We start from the raw sequence: 13,689 nt of genomic DNA on the forward strand, positions 1-13,689 counted from the left end.
TTAAAAGAACCAAAGACTTAAACTACTTCAGTCTGAGTGCATTGAATTTATTTAATACACGAGTTTCACAATTTGAGTTGAATTACTGAAATAAATGAACTTTTCCACAACATTCTAATTTATTGAGATGCACCTGTACTTTGACAACTGACTTAGCCCAGACATTTAAGAATGACCATAACAACATTTCAGATGCTGTGCAACAAGATCGGTCCACTGTGTTAGTCAGGTTATGCCGTCCATAGCGCAAAGTTACATGATTTTTTCATGCGCATGGAAGAATTTATTCGCAAAATGCGTTTCCATCTCCCATTATTCGCATTAACCCTTTTTCGCACAAGTCAAAAACCACCTCAAGCGAGTGGTGGGATTTTTTTCCCCCCCGAAATTGGGTGTTTCCATCACATTACTCGTTTCTGATGCGATACTTCAAAATGCGCATAAAAACAGGGTGATGGAAACATAGCTTTTGAGTAGAACTCTAGACCTCCAAAACCAGAACAGCCATTCAGACCAGATTTGTGAACTGATTTATCTGATTCAAACGATTTGACTAAAAAAAAAGCAAAAAAAAATTTCATTGCTAGTTTCTCTCATGAACGTTAAGAAGATGTTTATTGAATAATGATGTAAACTACTGAATGTTCCTCAAATTAAAATTGTTGTATGACTCGAAGATTATACATGAGTTGTATGGGCCGTTTTAATAATGCATTTATGGTGCTTTCTTGTCATTCACAATCCATTTTAATTATATGGAAACAAGTGGCCAGGATTCAAAACATTCAAGCTATACGATAGCTTTACGTTTTAAATTGCTGCTAAACGCTGCGTTTGAGTAAGTGAGTTGGACTAAAGAACGAATGAATCATTCAGACCAGATTTGAGACATTTCGTCCGATTCGAAAGATCCTATTTAAAAGAATTATTCATTTATAAATTAATCATCGCAGCTTCTGCTCACTCTAAGAACAATTCCGTAAAATTTACGGTAAAAAAACGGCAGCTGTGTTTGCCGGAATTTTACCGTAAAAAATACTGTAGCAACGTTTTAGGTTTTACGGTTTTAACTTGAATTTAAAGTTAAATACCGTAATTTCATTAACTGATATAATGTTAATATACCAACCTTATTGAAGTACTGAAATCTGTTTTGTACCTTTGTAATACACTGATAACCACCAAATGCAGGTGGTGATGAGAAAGTCACATGATGAACCAAAGCCCATCACAAGCAGCTTTTCAAATAATAACATATATAGAAGGTGCACAGTGTCATTCACACAAACACCAAACACCATCTTGGTAACACACATGAAACTGAAATAATGCAATAAACATTCATTTAACAACATTAGGTGTAACACACAACCCTAATATACAAAACTGATAAGAAAAAACTTAAGAAGAAACAGTTATTTCAACAAAAAAACATCAAATTTGAATGTCAATTAACGGTTATTCACTGTAAATTATACGGACATTTTCACTTCCAAAAAGGTATACTACCATAAAATTAATGTCCAATACATGTAATGTCCAATACAGTTTTTCACTGTATATAGTAGGGGAATTTACCGTTAACCATTTAACAGGTTTTTACTGTAGCATTTTTACAGTCTTTTACCGTTAAATTCACGGTCATTTTTTACAGTTTAATAGATTTTCAGTAAATAATGATGTTTGTCTGTATGTTCCTCACATAAAATATTCGTATGGCTTCAGAAGTTTACAAATGGGTCATATGGACCACGTTTATGATTCCCTTATGGTGCCTTTTGCTTATCTGGAACTTTACAACCCACTTTCATTATATGAAAACGAGTGGCCAGGATATTCTTCAAACAAATTGCACAAAATACAGTTAAACAGGTTTTGAATGACATGACAGAATTTTCATTCATTGTGTAATATTGGAAGTGCTGTGTGCACGCGCATTTTTACTGCAGCAAATGGCTTGCAAAACCTTCCTACTGCTTGAGTTTGAAGGCAGAAACTATCTTGGCATCGATTACACACACCGTCCTAAATGGTTTCACTTCTTTTCACCACATGTCCATATGAAAGCTCCATTAACGTGATATATTGCAAGGTGTTTTGTGTGAACGCTTATGAATCTTCTGGATAAATCAATCAGCTACTTGTGTATTCATGTGTGAATGCATGTTTGCGTATTTATTCCATGTTAAAGCACTTCATCATATGTTGATGACACTAGTGGCACTGCATGTGGAAAATTATAGCTGTAACATAACTCGAACACAAGCAACTGTACTGTAATAATATCTGAGCTCTGGGAATCTGATCTCTATAAAAAGAGGTTATGACCTGAACCTGCTGTTTAGACTGAAGCAAACTGCAGGTATTGGTTTTCTCAATTTTTTTTATTTTTTTGCTTTAATTGTATGTGAGCCCTTATAACACAAGTATATTGCTCTTTCGTTGCTCAGGAGACTAGATTTCTCTGGTTTGCTTGTTTTTTCTTTCCTTTTTTCTTCGGAGCAATACAAATAGAAACAGAAGAAACTATTGTTGACATAGGTGTACGGTAATTGTGGATGACATGACCCAGATAAATGAACAAATTATGAAAAATGACGCTGCGGTTGTGAAAAAAAAATAAATTTGCTGTTGTGAGATACGATGTCCCAATTAGACTTTATTTTTTGTTTTACTTCCATAGATCGGTTCATCTGAGAACAGTTTGTGCTGAGATATCTTCTGAAAGATATTTGTAATTTTTCTTTCTGATGGATTTGTATGTACTTTTATTTCACAGCAAAGCAAACATGCCAGTTACATTTTCATGTAGAAGATTGACCACATTTGAAGTTTGTGGAACTTCTAGCCAACTGTTGACATTCCAGTTTGCTTCTGCATGTATTTTTCTCATCTGTAAATCACACTGGATAAAATCATCTGCTAAATGTAAGTTTTAGTCAGAACAAGATAAGCAATAAAGCAACTATAATTGGAAGCCCATTTCCGCCACTGAATAAAAAAATAAAAAAGGTAATTGCGACTTTTTATCTTAAAATTCTGACTTTTTTTACATTTCACAAATCTGACTTTTTTAAATATAAACTCACAGTTGCGAGTTACAAAGTCAGAATTGCGTGATAGAAACTCAATTGCAATTGCAAACGCAATTGTAAGAAAATGTCAGAATTGTGAGCTGACTTTTTTGTCCCAATTGGACTTTATAACTCGCAGTTGCGAGTTTATATCAGAATTTGCGAAATGCGAAATGTTATTTTTTTCACTTGGTAATGGGAATGTTAGAGAAACAAACTTTATTTTTACTTTTGAATGTCCTCGAATTGTTCCAAAACAAGTAGTAACTTTAAAAAATGTTTTCAGAAAAAGGTGTTCCATGAACATTGTATAAAATTTTTTTTTTCTTTTTAAGGGAATGTTCCATTTTCAAACATTGCAAACATTATAGGAACATTATTTTTTGAATATTCTCTGAATGTCCTGAAACAAGTAGCAACTTAAACATTTCATTAAAAGACGTTCCATGAACAGTGTCTAATTACGTTTTTTTTTTTTTTTGAGAACATTATTAAAGACCACCTTACTTTGAATGAACATTCTAGTAGTGTTACAGAACCCTGCCAGAATGTTAGCCAAAGTTCTGACAGCGTTCCCTGTTAGTTGGGAATGCAACAAAAACACAGCTGTGAGTGTGTATCCCACAGTAATGAAGTTAATTTACTCCGTTGAGATTCTTTTCAGGGATAGATCATCTTTTTAATGTCAGTGCCAGGCCATGTGTAAGCACAGCCTGACTATATTAGCTCTCTCACGCATGTACACACATACTCGCTCACCTCTTTTGTTTATCTCTCTCACATACACACACACACACACACACACACACACACTAGGAGAAGATTCCTCAGCCTCTTGATATCCCTCCAGGCCCTGTCCTCTCTCCTGTGAAATGCTTGGCTTGGTTTAATCCCTGTGTCTCGTCAGGCCCTTTTAATAGGAGCCTCATCTCAATGTCCGTGCACAACTGGAGCAGCCCGCGGGTTATCTGAGGGAGATAGAGTTTCAGGCGACAAGCTGAACCCCTCTCGGCTTTACCCGTCTGTCTTGTTAAAGCACAGAGGGAGAAGGTGCTGCCTCTGTGTCACTCTTAACTGCTCATTCATTTCTCCTTCCTCTTTCCGTTCTTCAGCACTATCGAGGCCCACCATGGCGGCACCGAGCTCCAGTGGACTCGAGGTCCTCCTCAGCACATTGCAGGTAAACGCACATTGTTTGTGAACGCATGTATCTGGATTCACTCTCGCTCTTTGACACGTCAAGCTGGGAACACTACCCACACATGCAGGACACTTTCCATGTGCTGAGTGAGAAAGATAAATGACATGGACCCTCAGAACCATAAAAAGTAGCATGTGGTTAATGTAAACGTGTTTACCCCCCTTGAGGCGAATTTAACAACATTTATGTTAACATGCGCTATGGAAAAGCAATGCACGCTTGACATTTTAGCTGGTATTTGCAGATTGTTTGGCGGTATCGTCGTGAGCGCTATTTTAAATAATGTGTACTAAGCAACTTTTTTCAAGGGAAACATTGCATGTTCATTTAGATTTTGATTTAGTCTTTTGTTTTGTTAAAGTTGCATGCGTATTGGATTATACTAACACCTAGTGGTTTAGAGGGAACATCACGCAAATGCATTAGTTGCCATTGCCATTTAGAAATACAACTTATGCAGACTTCCATGATAAATATATCCCCATAAAAATTTTCAGTTAATGAGATTTCTTCTTGTCAGTCTCCATGTGGTGAGCTGCTCCAAATAGAAAATACAACAGTTTATTAATACTGATATCATTTTAAACATATTTTTCATATATATATGAAACATTATTTTATAAAAACATTATTTTGATGGTATTTGGGATAGAACTCTTTATGCATCAGTACAGTAGTTAATGTTGGTTTGAAATAAAATATGTCATAGACCAGTAAGCATTCTTTTTTTGTTTACTTTTTTCCATATCTGTTTTGAGTAGATTTATTGCACTCACAAAATGTCTCATATGAATCCAAATTGTACATTTAAATGTGGTTTTAATCCACTTCCACAGCTTATGGTGACTGATTTCATATCAGTGATTTGTACACTGCCAAAAGCACCACAAGTTGGTTAAATGACCATGGTGTTGGTCTGCTTAACTGGCGAGCAAACTCACCAGACCTGAACCCCATAGAGAATCTATGGGGTATTGTCAAGAGGAAAATGAGAAACAAGAGACCAACAAATGCAGCTGACAGGTCACTGTCAAAGAAACCTGGGCTTCCATACCCCCTCAGCAGTGCCACAAACTGATCACCTCCATGCCACGCCGAATTGAGGCAGTAATTAAAGCAAAAAGGAGCCCCTACCAAGAATTGAGTACATGTACAGTAAATGAACATACTTTCAGGAAAGGCCAACAATTCACTAAAAATGTTTTTTTTTTATTGGTCTTATGAAGTATTCTAATTTGTTGAGATAGCGAATTGGTGGGTTTTTGTTAAATGTGAGCCAAAATCATCACAATTAAAAGAACCAAAGATTTAAACTACTTCAGTCTGTGTGCATTGAATTGATTTAATACACGAGTTTCACAATTTGAGTTGAATTACTGAAATAAATTAACTTTTTCACGACATTCTAATTGATTGAGATGCACCTGTATCAGTTGCTGCCAATAAACCGCTGAGGCCTTATATGCTCACAGGAGGGTGACGTGCCGAATTTCCGATAACTTTCTACCTCTTGCATGAAAATCAAACTCAGAAGGGCAGAAATTATTTAGTATATGCATCAAAGCGATTAATTGAGAGTGAAAACCATAAGATGAGATTTTTTCCCACTATGCTGATAAGAGTATGGAAAAGGGGAAAAGCAAATGCAGTTTGGAAGATCTTTCTGATCTCACCAGAGGGAAAATGTATACCGCTTTAAAGTTACAGAGAACTTGAATACATATCAAGTGTTTGTTAAAGCAAATGTTCTTAATCATATAATCCTCACTAGGAATATATGACTCACTAGTTTTTGTGTGCGTGTATTCTGATCCATTATACTGTAGTTTGAACTACAGTTTTAAGAAAATATATATTTTTGGAAATACTGCAATATTCTTCTTTTTCTATTAATTTCAACAACAGACATTTTGAATATTTAGTATAATTCTGTCATGACAACTCTCTGAGAGTTTAGCATGGTAATATACATGGCAATGTTAAAGAGTTTGGTTTTTGCCGAATAGATCTGCTATGCTGCTCCTGCTGCAGAAGAGCAAGTACTGAGACTTGCTACTGCCAATACATCCACTGACATGCTGCTGTGAGCATGTAGGAAATACTGCTGCTGCACATATAACATATATGAAATAATCCCCATAACATACATTAAAATCACCCCATAGCAGATCTATACAGGTGGAGCTGGGGAAGGTGGAGAGTTTCTGAAGTGCACCGCAACTGCTAGCAAGCACTAGCCAAGTATTTGAATGTTGAGCAGCATGTTCATCGGCTGCTTATTTTTAAATTTATTTCAGAAAGGGACAGTGTACATTAATCAACATTCATGAATTAGCCCAAAGGCTAATTTTCATTGGTGGTGCGAATGAAACCAATTGGCTTTACCTAACTTAGTATACCCTATCCCATGTCATAAAGCGTGTTTGAATGTGACAGAAAATAGCTGTCCATTTTGGGCAAAAAAACAAACAAAACATACCTCTTTATGTCCTGTCAGTTCAAATAAGGATCTTTGCTGCTGCTTGGCATTGGCCATATGGCCTCGGCTCTGAAGAATTGACTCCTTTATTACAACGCAAACTGACAAGGGTAGCTAGTAATACCCTCACGATTAGCCACAGCCAGCGTGTCGCCTTCCTCCAGCCATGACTGGCATCAAACGTAGAAGTTCCAAATTCACTGTCCTTGACATGAAGCTGTTGATGCCTGAAATGGGATTCCCGCTAATTCAAATTGAGACTGACACAGACGCTCAGGGTGCCGTATCAGAGGTTTTTTTTTTATATTCTTCCTCTGCTTTTCCCTTTCTGTTTTATAGCTCTCATATCACCTTGCAGAGACACACCAGGTTCTGCCTTTGGTGTCTAAGATGTACAAAATCATTTTGAAGGTGTATCAGGATAACTTTTAATAGATTTCCTGAGCTATTCAGAATTGTTTGGCCTCAAAGGAGCGGCTCCCAGCCAAAGCTGTCCTGGCACATTCCTGCCACCCTCTTAAAAGTTAATGGTGTGCTCTGAGAGGTAATCAATGTTCCTCATTAGAGAATTAAAAACGAACGGGGATATGAAATTAGGTCTACTTTCAAGTAGTTCCTGAGTATATTACTGCACATCCTTCTTCCAATTGGCAAATGGGAAACATTAACGCTTTTTGATTGTAGTTTGGCATAGGTGATGCCGGACCAAAATAGATGTAATTATTCATAAATTCAAGTATCGCTGAATTATTCTGTTAAAAGATTGTTGGGCAAATAATGCACTAATGATGTGCCAGCTGGCTCTCTATGGTAGTCACACTCATTAATGTTGAGTAATTCACATGGTTGCATGGAATTAGCCCAGATGGTGATGATGGGGCCATCGATTTCCAAGAAAGAGCACATGCTCCATTTTTCTAGTGTAAAAAAGTTCATCCTCAGTGAGTTGTAGTTTCTTCATTAAAATCAGTCACCTTCAGGGTCAGAAATTAATGGGGTTATATGGAGCGAAAATACCACAGAATGAGACAAAAAGCCCTAGATATAAAATTTGGGGGGGCTGAAAATGTCTTCACAATGAATTAATTTGTTCTTTATTGGTAACATTTCATATTTTTCTATTTTATGTTTCATAGTTATATATATTTTGCATAAAACATTGATTTAATTAAGATTTTTGCCATAATTTGGCAAATCATTTTGCCATTTTTGTTCTTTTAGAAAACTATGTCCTCATAAAGGTAAAAAAAAAAAAGCCTCTGAAAAAAGTACCATAAAGTCATAAAAGTGATTCATGCTACACATGTGCTTCCTTTGGAGTTTTGCAGAAAATCTCCTAAATTTGTAAAAAAAAATGTAAAGACAAAAAGTAAATCTAAATGCAGCCATTTTTGCTAAAATAATATAAATCATGCAGCACTTTCTGTACATATCTCTAGAGCCAAAATCGTTTTCAGTAATTGAAATGCAAATAAATAAATATAAAATGAAATCTTAAACTTGAAGACTGCTAAGAAAAAAACAAACAAACAAACAAACAAAAAAACCCGTAAAATTAGAAGTATTGCCTGTGCAAGTAACTGAAAGTACTAAAATTACTAAAAGTAAAAATAAACTAAATAATAAATAAAAGCTATGTAGAAATATATAAAACAAACTCCTAAACATTACTAAATGACATAAAAAATTATAAAACTTAAACTGAAATGAAAATGAAAATAAAAGCTAATTACAAATATTAGTAAATTCTATAATAGTATGTAAATAACACTGTCCAGAATGCATCTATTATAATAGACCCAAACAATACATATCCACTCCCACAGAAACTAGCCCTGTTGACTTTTAAAGTTCATGTATGACTGCTCTGCTGACACTGGTCTCTTTTGTCAGTTCACTAATGTGGGTAAGAGTGACAGCTCCCTGGCAGGACACATCTCTTTGCGGTGCAGTTGGCTGTGGAGATGCCTAATAGGATTCAATGGCTACTGTCAGAAAGTCACAGCCAGCACAAATGCAGGCAGGACAATGTTGTGTTCTCTCTCTCTTTCTGTCTTTTTTGCCCTATAATGAGAGCTGAAGCTTGAATCCCCAGCTGTGAAGTTCCTTCTCTGAGGATTACAGCCCCCGACCGCCTACCCGTCAACTGCTGCTGCTTTTAACCACGGGGCTCCGGGTCCCCGCCGGGGTACCAGCCTCACTGCGTTCTGAAAACGGACACAATATCGGATAGTTTTTGCTGTGCCAGCCAGGAAGCACTCAACACTTTATATAACACATGGGGTGTAAATAGTGATGTCATCTGTGAATGCTTTATTGGAGTTGCTTAGACTGTTTCCTGGATGTTGAGCCAAATTTTGTGTGGATGCTATAGAAAGTCTTAATGCAGAGGCCAGGTTGAGCTTTTAAGTGTGCTGCTTTTTCTGTTCTCTTTTCAGAATGCTGGAGACATTGAGAACAGGCTAAACATCCTCAATGTCCTGGATGAACTGTTGTCAGCAGGTGAGATGCCCTTTTCTCTACAGCCAATTGTGTTAATTCATATTCTGTCACATCTCTGCACTGATTGCAAGTGTGCAAAAATTTGTTTCATCAACCATGAGGAGTCAAACAACTTGGTGTGTCCAATAAAACCACTAACCACTTCAACAAGAATACATTTGCTGATATATAGGCTTTTTTAAAAAATTTTAAACTTTGGACACTTGTATGTCCTGGGTATTGGTTTGTATTAAGTTAATATACAGTATATATATATATATATATTTAAACTTTTGTTGAAATATTAAAATATTTAGTTAATTATATTATTTGTATAATAGTTATATATAATATATTTTTAAAAACATTCTTTAAATTATTGTTGAAATATTTTCTTTGTTTGATTGATTTAGGTCTCATTAAGACTTTCAGTCTTAAAACAGGAAAATATATCATAAAATATATTATTGTTATTGTTATTTTAAAATATGATAATCTAAACAAAGAGTGAAATAAACAGAGGTCAATTTAATATTTATTGTACAAAAATTATCATGGTGTCATTTCCATCACAACCAACATGTTTGCCCCTAGTAAAGTTTTTTTTCAGAATTATTGTATTATTTGGTTATTAAGGAGACAACAGCATCATTTAAGAGCACGGTTGAGATTAAAGATGAGATGTACAGTGAAGAAAATAATTTTTTTTTTTTAGGTAAATAGCACTTTTTTTTTGTCTGTCATTTCCAAACATACAAACATGCATAATGTGTAAAAACATTATTTACTTGTGCGTATATATAATGTACAGAATGCTAGGTATAAAATTAAGTTTAGCAAGACAAAGAAGTCTTTTTAAAATAATTTTAAAATATTATTTCTGCTAGATAATACGGTTAAGTCAATCACAGGGCCAAAAATGCTTGTAGCTGAGGAAACATTCATATACTTTTCATGCACGTTTCAGTTTGTGCCTCTGTGTGAAGAAACTGTAATTAATTACTTTTTCCTCATTTGTAGGTCGCTTTGGATAAAAGCATCTGCTAAATGAACAAATGTAAATAATGTACTTGATTAAAGTCAAAAGAACTTGAGAACACAGGGAAAAAAGACATGAAAATCTGCAATAATCCAGAGGCATTAACTTCAAAACCACATCTTTTAAAGCAGTCTTAATAGTGTTGAAAATACTGGTGAAAGGAGACATGACGTCAATGCACATTTCTCCCAGGATCTAATTATATGAAGTGAGCTGTTTCAGTGCTATTTATTTCCATATCTTGGCCTTATTCGTGTCTATTGTTAACCAACAAATCTATCGAATAATCCTCTTGTAGAGGTGGAACAGTACTATACTAATCTTGTAATCTGAAATTAATTCACTGCAAAGTAATTAGCCAAATTTATTCACCAGCCTCCAGCACAAAGTTCTAATCCGCACGAATTTTCATAAATTCTGAAAGAAAGTCGAAAATAAACCCAGACATCATATTGCGATAATACGCCAGTGGCAAAGATGGCACCACCGGTTGTCGTACGAGTTGTTATCAGCCTAAATTTGACATTTTTTTAAATGATGGCGGCTGTTTCCTGTAGGCACAGACAGACGGATTCATCATATGATATCGAAAGGAGGCAGCGAGGCTCTGCTGACGGCTCTGGTGAACTCAGCCTGCAGCTTCACGCCCAACTACACCATCCTACTGCCGCTGCTGCACCTGCTGGCCAAGGTGGGCTACCGAGGTGAGTGATGGGGAGGAGGGGCTAGGAGAGAAGGGGAGGAGACAAAGGAATAATTGGCAACATTTTTTTGGTCCCACTTTGTTAAGTGGCCCTAGTACCTGTGTACTTACATAGTAACTAGATATGTACGTAGTCTATAACCACAGTGTAAGTACACATTGGTACATAGTATCTAGAGCTGTAATATTTCTGTAATCTCACACATGTAACAACCCTCCGAATGGTTTGTGTAAGTACAAATGTGTAACAGGACATATATAACTACTCTTTGTAACAACAAAATGTATAAGAGTAATTGGAACAATTTGATCCAGGGGGTGGAGATGGGTAGGTTTAGGGATATGTAAAGTGGGAGGAGTTGGATCTCAATTTGGTGCACCACTGTAAAACCAGTGTACTTACATGGTAACTCCCCAGGAACTGTCCACTTAATATAAAGTGTAACATTCTGGACACCAACCACAATTTATATGTAAAGCCTAACTTACTGGCCGCTGCTGTGTAACGTCAGGGTAATTACATGGTAAATCCATAGGAATGGTTTACGTGATATAAAGTGTAACACTTTCTTTACCTAAAAGTGCTGTTAGTCCTGTTACACATTTGTACTTTCATTACCAAAAAGTGTTGTTACCAATGTCCTGTTACACATTTGTATTTACACATACCATTCAGTGGGTTGTTACATATGTGTAGTTACACAAACATTACAGCTGTATATACTATGCACCAATGTGTACTTACACTGTGGTTACATACTATGTACACATCTAGTTACTATGCAAGTACTATTAGGTATTAGGGCCACTTAATATAAAGTCGGACCAAAACGGGTAAACAGATTCTCCGAGCTACTCAAAACAACTCAAATGCAAATAACAGTATTATTTTAGTATTATTTTTATACAATTATAGTATTTAAATAATATTTTTTTATTAGATTTTTTATTTTCAGTTCGAATTTTAATTTCATTTAGTTTTACCTTTTATCTTTCTGTCTTTTTTTATTCATTTATTTTTTAAAATATTGCTATTTAGTTTTTTTTTTCAGTTTTAGTTTGAATAATTTTAGTACCTCAACTTATTTCAAATTAGTTGTCAAGGCACCATTCATGTAATATTAATTCATAAATATTTAAATTAATATATTTATATAACCTCCAAAATGTAACCATTTTAAATCTAATATTTCTATTTACTTCAATTTTTTTTTAATTAGTTTTAGTACTTCAACTTATCTCAGTTCGTTTTAAATATTTATATTAATACTGTTCATTTTTTATATTACATCTTTTTTATTTCTTATATTTAATTGAATTATTTCAAGATTTGTATGTAATATATTTGTTTTATTTCAGCTTTGTCACTGAAAAGTGACATAAAAATTAATACTTTCAGTTTACTGTCACAATGAATAATGAATAATAATAATAGTGACATAAATTTCAGCTTATAACATAAAATATCCACTTGAATATTATTTAACATTTCCATTAAAAAAAATAGTAGAATATGGGTTTAGAAAAACATGAGGATGCATAAATAGTAATGACATAATTTCCATTTTAGCTGAAATAGTCCTTGAATTGTGAAATATGTTCTGATTTGGCTGTGATTGTCATTTCGCCCAACATTTCAGCTTTCGGTGTGGACCAAAAAAATTAAATAACTGGCTCCAGAAACTTGATTAAGAGACAGTGTAGTGTCCTCAAATTATTTCAACTCCAATTCAATTTCACGTTTCCTCTTCAGCTCTTCATTTTAAGTGGCTCACACTGCAGGAAACAGCCGTATTTTTCATTATGATCTATAATTTAATCATCTTTAGTGCTGAGTATTTCTGAGTTCATTGCTGGATTGCTATAAATAACACCTCGCCAAAAATAGACATCTCTAATGTGCAGAACGCCCATAAGTCATATCTCGTCTGAGGGTGCAGACAGCATGTGTAGGGTCACTGTCGGGTCAGGTAAAAGCCCTCAATACTGAGGGGTCAGAGGTTGCCGTTTGAGCACAAGCACGGTCAGTGTTTAGATGTTGAGTAACTTAAGGAGCGAGAGTTTGATCCCTCGCTGGATCTCATGTCTGTCAGCGTTCCACCCTTGCACTTTGATGTCTGTCCCAATGAACCCCGGCAACAGGCTGAGTCAAACAGCAGAGCATGTTTTCCTTCATCTCCAAGTCTACCTTTTCCATTTAGACAAAACACGTCTAAAATCAAACTCCATCGGTTGAGAACATAAACTCATTCGCTAGTGGGATTTTTTTATTTTTTAAATTTTTTGTGCTCAAGCTGTTTTTGTAAGCGCCTGTAGTCATGGTGGGCCTGCGGGATGTAGGGTTTGAATGGTTTCTGTAGCATGACGCTCTGGGCGGTGGGTTTTTACGGACCGCATTTTCCACCCCACACTGAGTTTTCAATAATCCATTTGCATTTACATAGCGGAGATCATTGTCTGTTTTCAAGTGGTGCAATGATCTGCGTTGATTTCCAGATCCATAAATAGTTGATGTACTGTATGGAAATACTGTAACATCCTACAGCGTTTTCATTACTCTGCTTTTTCTCATCTTAAAAGGGATAGTTCACCAAAACGTGAAAATACCATCATCATTTAATCATTGTTTTGTTGTTCTGAATCTGTGTGACTTTTCTTTTGTGGAACACCAAATGAGAACATGTAATACTGATTATGCAATTGCAATTAATT

General features: G+C 35.4%; 1 protein-coding gene across 1 annotated transcript in view; it reads left to right on the top strand.

The window, feature by feature from the left end:
* LOC107583140 (cytosolic carboxypeptidase 4-like) overlaps positions 1–13,689 on the top strand; it is a 239,594-nt gene that overhangs the window by 76,903 nt on the left and 149,002 nt on the right. Inside the window, exons 3-5 of the mRNA XM_016269254.1 lie at positions 4,187–4,254; positions 9,193–9,256; positions 10,832–10,978. Of these exons, the coding sequence (XP_016124740.1) occupies positions 4,187–4,254; positions 9,193–9,256; positions 10,832–10,978 (279 nt within the window). The remainder of the gene's footprint in view (positions 1–4,186; positions 4,255–9,192; positions 9,257–10,831; positions 10,979–13,689) is intronic.

Source organism: Sinocyclocheilus grahami, unplaced genomic scaffold (assembly GCF_001515645.1).
Source record: "Sinocyclocheilus grahami isolate Dianchi unplaced genomic scaffold, SAMN03320097.WGS_v1.1 scaffold50.1, whole genome shotgun sequence".
NCBI lineage: Eukaryota > Metazoa > Chordata > Actinopteri > Cypriniformes > Cyprinidae > Sinocyclocheilus > Sinocyclocheilus grahami.